Source organism: Scardinius erythrophthalmus, assembly GCF_964197995.2.
Source record: "Scardinius erythrophthalmus genome assembly, chromosome: 1".
NCBI lineage: Eukaryota > Metazoa > Chordata > Actinopteri > Cypriniformes > Leuciscidae > Scardinius > Scardinius erythrophthalmus.
The window spans coordinates 3,066,640-3,075,696 of NC_138221.1; the positions used below are offsets into that span (position 1 = coordinate 3,066,640).

The following is a 9,057-nucleotide window of genomic DNA, read 5'->3' on the forward strand; positions in this document are numbered from 1 at the left end:
ACAGGCAGGCACAGAACTAGCTAGCGAACCTAGGTCATAAATCTAATAAGTTATGTTTTTTACAACACGTTTTTTGATGGAAAAGTGATGTTTAATTTCCATAGTCTTTGTTTAGTGAACGAAAGCGAAATCAGGAATTGCGGTCTTTCAGTTTGTTTATCGTTGCCTAGCTACCAAGGGTTGTACAAGATGTGCTGTAGCCTTAATTACAATGGCCAAGTCGCGTTTCATATTAACAGATGAATAGGCTTCGCTCAGTTTATTAAATACATCCAACCTGAAAATCACGGTAGGACTGTGCAAAAAAAGTAGACTATCTGTCTAGCATTGCCATGTCAGTGTATTGATTCATTGTCCCATCATAGTTTGTAAGAGACATTTCAGGTTGGATGTATTTAATAAACTGAGCGAAGCCTATTCATCTGTTAATATGAAACGCGACTTGGCCACTGTAATTAAGGCTACAGCACATCTTGTACAACCGAAATGGTTAGCGCTTTTCCCAAATATCACTTTTCATAAGGTATGGACAGTGCCAAACACATTTTTGTTTCATAATAAAATAGAAGAAATCCACTTTAAAAATATTCACCGTTATTACCCTTGTAATAAATATCTAAGTAAATTTTACAGTAATATTTCCCCACTATGCTCTTTTTGCCAAGAGGAGGAAGAATCTATTTTACACTTATTTTACTTATGTTCTTATACTAAACAATTTTGGCTTCAAATTTCAGCTTCCATATTTCTTGCATTTCATCAGTTATGTAATATTTCTGTCAGTAAGGTTATTTTTCACTCTGATGTCTCTGAAAATAAAAAGCTAGATGATATATTAAACTTTTTCTGTATGATGGGAAAATACCACATTCACAAAGCAAGATACCTTAAATTCAAACCTAGTTGCAAAATTTTTGCTTATGATTTAGTTATTATTGTCTTCACTTCAAAAAATCCCCTCCAATAAAAAAGCTTTGAAAACATCATGTATTATAGAACAAGTTTTATGTAAATTGTAATTGTATTTTATTTACTGTTATTATTTACTTTCATTTTCTCTGTATCCCCACATGTTCATGTTCATTGTTTTGTGTTATTTCCATTGTATTGATTTATATTGTAATGCAATAAAAAAAAACATCTTGTACAACCCTTGGTAGCTAGGCAACGATAAACAAACTGAAAGACCGCGATTCCTGATTTCGCTTTCGTTCAAAACAAAGACTATGGAAATTAAACATCACTTTTCCATCAAAAACGTGTTGTAAAAAACATAACTTATTAGATTTATGACCTAGGTTCGCTAGCTAGTTCTGTGCCTGCCTGTGTGCGCGCTGACCCTGGTCGACGAGAACCCGCATTAGACATGTGACGCAGAACGTAACCCCGCCCCCCGGGCGAGATGCCCCAAAATTTATGAGTCCCATCAATGCACACTCTAACGGCTAATATTGCCCACAACCCATTGCGTGCGGGAGGGAGGAGCTTTGCGGTGATGATGGTGATGTAAACCTGGCAGTCGGATGCGGCAACTGAGATGCGCCCTCAGTTTTTAAGTGTAAGAATTCAAATGTTTAACCCTAATTAAAGTTATATTTTATTGTCTCGTAATATTAAAGGGTTTATGTTGTGCCAAAAAAGTACCTTGCTTATCTTGTAGGGTTGGATGAAGATACCGAGCGCCTCATTGCAGGCTACAAAACAATAAATAAAAAGGCTTTAGTACAGTGTCATGCAAGTGTCTTTTTTATGTATTTCTTTTGATGTTTCTGTCTGACTTATTTGTAGTAATACTGTGGCTGTACATATGTTAACTTTATCAGTCCAACCAAAGAAACATGGTTACTACACTTTTACTATAGTAAAAGCATGGTTCATTTTCATCGGGGTATTTTTAAGTATTATACATAAGTATAAGATTAAGTATAAAATATGTTAAACAATAGTTACACTATAAACTTTAAATAATTTAACTCAGAAAATAAGTAGCGCTAGCTTTTGTTACACACATTTGCACATGAACGTCAGAACCAGCCGCCTCACAAACGACCTGCGTTTGGTTGATCTACGACGACGCCCTGCTTCACTCCTCAATTTGGTAAACACATTGTAAATGTATTGTGGAAAAAAGATGGGAATAGTAAATAAAATTATATTGGATGTATAAGAATGAATGAAATGTTAAATGTTTTGTTAACAATCGCGGTGTGCGTAACTAGGCAACCACGTTCAAGTTCACGTTGCATGACGTCATCAAAGTATGTCCCAGAACGTGCATACTTTTTGCTACACACTCAAAAGTATGTACTTTTTCATCACAAAAAAAGTACATACTTTTAGGTCGTAGTATAAGTAGGCGAATTGGGACTCAGCATCTCTCTCTGCTCTTAGCGAGTGCACCCATTTAGCATCCCCATAACAACAAATTATAATTTCCATGTGGAACAAAAAATAAGTTCCCCCTTTTTTCAAAGTTTTTAACAAAAGGAAAATAAATATGAAATTATTATTTATTGGCCATGAGACATCATTTATTTTAATCATGTGATTTTTAACCTTGTATATTTATATTTATATTTTAACTGTGAACCATATTTGAGTGAAATATATGAGTTTCCTTTGACGACAGCTACACTCACCTTCACCTGCAACTCGCACTGGGAGGGCACACGACAGGTGTCGTTCAGTTTTGAGAACAACTGAAAAGTAAGTACACTTATTTCCTTTCTTTCAGATATTAGTATAATTCTGTTTACATATTACGATTTTACATAGTCCATACAAACATAATGTGTCTGTACGGCTTTGCAAAAAAAAAAAAAAAAAACACATCCATATCTTTTCAATATCTGGGCACTATTTCTTTTAGTGATTGAAATAGTTGTTGTATTTTGTGTAATAAATATGCTCACAGTTGTTTGTTTGTTTGTTTTACAGCTATAAAGATGATGGTGATCATCAGACACCTGTTGCACAGAGGGCCAAGACAAACAAGCAACAAGCAGTCTACTCTATCATGGCAAACAGAGACTGACATTGATATGGTTCCACAGACTCTGAGATTCCTGCCTGCACGGGAACCTGGCCCACAGCTGAGTCCTGCTGACGCACACACTCCTCTGAGTCTCTTCAAAATGTTTTTTTCTGAGAATGCAGTGTCAACTCTGTGCCACTACACCAATGCTCAGGGCATAAGCATTTACTGTGAGATACCTGCCTTTACTTTTATTTATCGCTCACAATTGCCTTATTTATAGCTGACTGATTATTTATTATCTCAAAACTGTGTGCGTTGAACTTTTGCATTTGGATGGCTATAACAAGGTCATTTAGAAAATGAACTCGAAAGCCTTTAACCCTCTGGAGTCTGAGGTGTTTTCTGGGCCCTGGAGGTGTTCTGACATGCTCTGACATTTGTGCTTTTTTCAGTTATTTATAAACATGTTAATGGCAAAGGTGTAAATTCACAAAATAGCACAAACAGGGCTACCAAAATATGTGATCACCATGCATGTATATTTTTTTATTTTTAAGAGAATAATGCTTATGCGTGGTTATTGAAAAAATAAAAAATGAAAGTTGCTGAAAGAAGACCTCAAAACTCATAATAAATATGCATGAATAAGACTTTTGAGAAATGGATGTTCTTCCTTCGAGTTCTGGCTTCAAAATTATGTGAAAATAGTCTTGCTTTATCGTTCAGATAAAACCATACATTGATTTAAATTGATGTAAAACAGGTTTTGCTTGGAAAGCCATTATGCGAGTGGGCGTGAACGAGGAGTGGTTTACACCTTGGAATACAAAATGTCCCACCCATTATGCATAATGACTCTGCATAATTAGCCATTCATTCAGGTGTGACTCTGACTGACTGAGCCACAATGCAAGGACAAAAAATTAGAAGAAGACTTATATTGACCATTTAAGATTTTGCTTACATCTATCTTGTAAATATGTTTTGCTATTTTATTAAAAAGGTTACAATTACAACAATAATTAAAATTTCAACAATATTTCAAGTGTACTCTTTCTTTGTAAAAAAAAAGATTATAGGCCTACATTTTAGGCCTAGCTATGTATTCATTAGTTTGAATATAGCCAAAATTGGAACAGCTAACATCTTAGTTGATGACTTTATTTTATATATATAAAAATTGCTAAACAAAAGCTTATTTGATATATATATTCAGTATATTCTACAGTAAAAACTGTACTCAAATCTAGTCAACAAAATGTTGTCTTTCATATTTCGCCTGACTGTAACGTTGTTTTTATGAAATATTAGGGCATATAAATGTTAATTTGCAGTTTAATACGTATTGCTTATACAAATAGCCTACATTTTATTTCAACATATTTCAGTCGATTTTTACTCATCTCAGTATAGTAATACAGTTTGCTAAAACATCATCATTCATTCACACACGCGTTTTAAATTTAAACTGTCTTTTTGCGAGCTGTGGTAAACAGCGCGCATCTCTGCCGTTCATTCATCAAAAACAGAAACCCGATTCACGTGAGAAGAAAAAAAACTTACAGTATTCCTCAGCTCGCTCCTCGATATACCCGCACTTCTGAGGTACTTTTTAAATTATTGTTATTGCTCACAGCGCTGCTGAGACGGTGTTAAAGTAATGATCTGAATAAACTGATATGTGGGCGTTCACAGGTTTGCTTGGATTGCCTCATTCATTTGCGTTTGAATAGTGCGCGCTCTCCGTGGGCGGAGTCACATTACATTTGAATTAGCTCTAATTAGGTCGACTGGAATCGCTCTCTTTTAATACAGATTTCACAAAATGAGAATATTTGTTTTTTACATAAATTACTTCATTTAAGAGAAGAGAATTCAAGCTTCATGCCTGTGTGTCTGAATGCCTGTTTGACTGAGTATTCGCTGAGTTATTGTTCATTTTCGGACGCGTTTCAGAATGGACGACACTGGCAGATAGAAGGCAGAACTCGCATCACGTATATTTTTCTTTATTTGGCAAAAAGCACAACACTTTGTTTTTATTGTGAGTATACACAAAAATAATACACATTTAACAGAATCGATTGATGTACAAAACAAGCCTAAAAGATAAACATTAATATTTTTATTTTATTTTTTTGCACTCATACGGAAAAAAACGAGCCTATTGCGCCGGCGCGATAGCCGACCTCAGGGGGTTAAATCCTAAACAAAAACTCAGAACTTAACGAAAATTGGTGAGCATATGTGAAATAACATTGTAAACAAGCATGCACAATTGTATGGAGATCGGACCATAGGTGGCGCTATAACTGTTAAAAAGCTTTGAAAACCATATATTTCCTTTGTTCAATTGGCTGGAAATGGTCTTTTCTATGTGGTTGTCAAATAAAACTTAATGTCTTTTTATGCATTTGTGCTTAAAGGCCTTAAATGCTTGAACCCCGATAAATGCTGCTTGCAGCTTTAATTTAAAATGGGAGTTTCTCTAAAATTAAAAATCTTTGGGAACTTTTGGGATACTGGAAGTACACAACTGCAGGAAATATATCACTTTGCAAGTGATTTTTGGTCAATTTAAAAAAAAAAAAACCTTACATATTGTAGATTTAAACACCTTACATTTTGATTCCCTGTTAACTGTAGTAACAAACTGTCAGAATAATATACCCATTTGTTGACATTTAGTGAGAAACCTTAGAATTTAGAAAATAAAATCGTATGTCAGAGGTTTTCAACAATAAGGGTGTCCTCCCTTGAGATGTAGCCACATCCTCCAGTGTCATATTGCATCAACCAAAACCATTGTATCATTTAAAGAAATGGTGTATCTTTAATTAAAGACCATGGTCATGCTCTGAAAGTGTTAACCCATTGAGCACAGTAAATCAAACTAAACGGCCCACTTTGCCTGCATTCACCCTACATTTATTTTTAAGAGTGCATTTACTATTGGGAGCTATGGTCAAAAAGCTTCTGAAAAGACCAAGAAAAAAAAAAAAAAACATGGGAATGTTCAGGTCATGAAATATACTTTAATGTAGGACACATAAAGAATACACAAGGAAAATCATGATTATCCTATTTGAATCTGCCCTTCCACCATATCCGACTCCCTCATCTTTGACTCTCAGTGCCTTCCTCCACATGGTTTCTTGGGGGGCACTTCAGTCTTCTGCCACAGACTTGGAGTAGTAATACCAATCACACCGAGAGCAATTCTCTGTCCAGCATTCCCACTGAGTTTACTCTCCTCATCTGAACCCATTCCCAGATCATCCTCCTTCTCATGAACCACCACCGCACGTCCCAGAATGGAATAAGGCCCAAAGAGCTTGGCGTCTGGAAGCGTCAGGAACTGCCTTATAACTCCTTTCTCGGAAGCAAAGTTGCCCAGGTCTCCAGGATGATGAGGGTGGTCAACGCCGTTTGGATTATAATGAGGACCAACAGTGATGCTGCCTTGACTGAGGTCTCCATACTGATGGATGTGCATGGCACGCTCTTGACGATCGATGGCAGGCAAACCACGGAGGTTGATTTTCACTTCTAAATCTCCATTGGGGAAGACCTGCTTGAAGAGGATTTGCCCAAAGATCTTTGGCTGGTTACGTGGCAAATTGGGGCTGGGAGTTACTTCACAAGTGGCATAGATGGTGTTGTCGAACTCCACGACTTCCGGCTGTGGAGCTTCGGCAGGCAAACACTCCTCCGTGTGGAACTCTCCTCCTTGTATATGCAGCACCAGCAATATCAGAGGGAATATTAGGATGATTTTCTCCATGTTGATCTTTAAAGCCTACAATGAAGAGTGGATTCAGTGAAATCATGCCATTTGGTTTAAGAATGTAATATTTTTGATAAAAGGTCAAAGCTTTGTTGCAGGGAACTTTGAGAATGGAAGTTGCATTAGGTAAAATAGCACAACCAGATTAGTTTGCAACGGAAAACCATACAAGAACCCAGACAGCAACCAGATCCGGCCCACATCTGGGCCGTGTGTAATCCATGTGTACCAGATGTGGGCCGACACCATGTTGCAGTCTAGAAAACTCAAATCTTTGAATTGCTATGTACCCTTGTGAAAATAAAATAAAAAATGCACTTTATTGGTATTGGATGTGTACCTGTAGTATCTTGGAAGTACAATAATAATAATAAATAAAAAAACCTGTAGGTCCACTTGCAGATAATAACACGGATGAATTATAAAAAGCCACTTAAGTGTACATACGTACACTTTCATAAGCGTCACACCTGCCAGACAAAGTGCCTATGATACAAACCAATGACATACAGGTGGATGTAATCACACTAAAATGAGTCCAGGCAAAGGTTTATGGAAATGGAAAAGGTCTAGGGAGAAGTGCCCTCTGGTGGCCATGATAGGGCTTCTGCTGGCAGGAGTGACATTAAGTACATGTACACTTTAAAAAAAAAAAAAACCAAACAGTTTTACTTTAAAATACATTAGGTTTTAAAAAAATATTTTTGTTGTGCTTTAGAATACACTTAATTTGATCTGTTGTAACCTACATGTTATTCAATAATAAATATAAAGTTAAGATTTTCTGATTCTGATATTTTTCACAAGGACAGGTAAAATAAAATAAAATATCTATACTTTTGCTGAAACTAAACTTTTTTATTTGTACTAAATCAAGTCAGTTGATGGAGAAAATGGAATGGAGAAAAAACACAAGCCTAAAACAGCAAAGGTGCACTACCGTACAGCTGAAAAGTTGTCCTCAATCCGTGTGGAGCCTGAATATTGCAGTCACAAAAATACTACAACACTTAATCCGTGTGCAGTCCTGACCTGGGGTTGAGAGAATGTTCTTTTTGGCTGCTCTTATAGGAACTCATGTTGAGCTACAAGTTAACCATGATAGTCTGTTAGTCACTAATTAAGTTCACCTGTGTTTCATTTAGCTCCCTTTGTTTGCCTGTTGATATATAGCACTCAGTTTATTCAGTTCTTTGTCTTGCATTGCACAATGTGTTCTCCAGTGTTTTGTGTTTATTAAAAGAAGTACTGCTATAGATTCCTCTTCTCTTCATTTGGTGGCTCATTTGTGACTCATTCATTCTTAGTGTAATAGTAATACACTAGTTAGTCCACTTGACGTTCATGCTTGACTCCACTTCTTATAGCAGATATTCATCAAACATAAGTGAATAGCTGACAGTTCTTCCTTTTTAAAAAAACATTTCTACAGACTCTGGGGCCCGTTCTTCGTACGTTGCTTATTACATCCGAGATCAAATGAGACATCCAGGATGATATCATTGTGCGAATCATGATCTGGCTAACTCGGTTCTTCGAAAACACTTTCCGGATATGATTAGTATCGCTGGATTGAGTTATCTGAGATAATTGCGCGTTCATGCGCTGGTTAAAAGGGGATATGTATCGATAGTAGAAACATTGATAAGCAACGCTGCTATTGGCTGCTCAGCGTGGCCGAAGAGCGCGCTCAGTTTTTCAAGTTTATTCGTAATTTTAATGTTTAATTTAAACGTCAGGGAACACCTCAAAGTCTGCAAAAGCCAGGAGAGAGGGCTGGCAAAAAGTAGCAGACCATTTAAATCCGTTAGAAGTGGCCATGTTAGATGTTTTTATCACTTAATAGCCTATATTTTTGTATTTTAATAATTGCATAATTACTTTGTGCATTGTAATGTCAGTCACCATACTAGAACATGGGAACAAATAAAAGTGAAGTACAAAAATATTCTACATAAATGGTCATTTTTAGTTATATTATAGTCTCTTTTATAAAAGGCACTGTTAAATAAATGGTTGTCTGTTTATAAAAGCAACCAAGAAAAAGGCTGAGAAAAAAAATAGAAAAGATCTGAGTAGCCTACACTGTAAAATAATTTTTGCTGCGTTAAATTAAGGCTGTATAGTCATTTCAACTGTTAAATCTTGAGTAATGATGAATTGCTTTGACTTGTGAAAGTGAAAACTGATAAACTCATGTTAATGTACACATATTTTGCCATGAGTTATTGATCACATTTTTCCCCAGTGTAGTTCATTGTAATGACATTGTGTTTTCCTCTTTTGTGCACTT

The 9,057-nt window shown here is 36.1% G+C and overlaps 1 protein-coding gene across 2 annotated transcripts; it reads right to left on the reverse strand.

Annotated features, from left to right (window-relative positions):
• Positions 1–5,886: 5,886 nt before the first annotated feature.
• LOC308686815 (extracellular superoxide dismutase [Cu-Zn]-like) lies at positions 5,887–7,903 on the reverse strand. 2 transcript variants are annotated; one of them, XM_081358822.1, is made up of 2 exons: positions 7,710–7,903; positions 5,887–6,776 (listed from the first exon to the last, which is right to left on the reverse strand). In XM_081358822.1, the coding sequence occupies exon 2, from the start codon at positions 6,759–6,761 to the stop codon at positions 6,108–6,110; it is 654 nt and encodes a 217-aa protein (XP_081214948.1). In that variant the 5' UTR covers positions 6,762–6,776; positions 7,710–7,903; the 3' UTR covers positions 5,887–6,107. The 2 variants fall into 2 exon arrangements, with proteins under 2 accessions (XP_081214948.1, XP_081214949.1); XM_081358823.1 differs by having other exon boundaries at positions 5,995–6,776; positions 7,705–7,903.
• Positions 7,904–9,057: the final 1,154 nt, after the last annotated feature.

Excerpts from the sequence above, each read along its gene's own strand:
- LOC308686815 (XM_081358822.1), bottom strand. The coding sequence starts at position 6,761 with ATGGAGAAAATCATCCTAATATTCCCTCTGATATTGCTGGTGCTGCAT.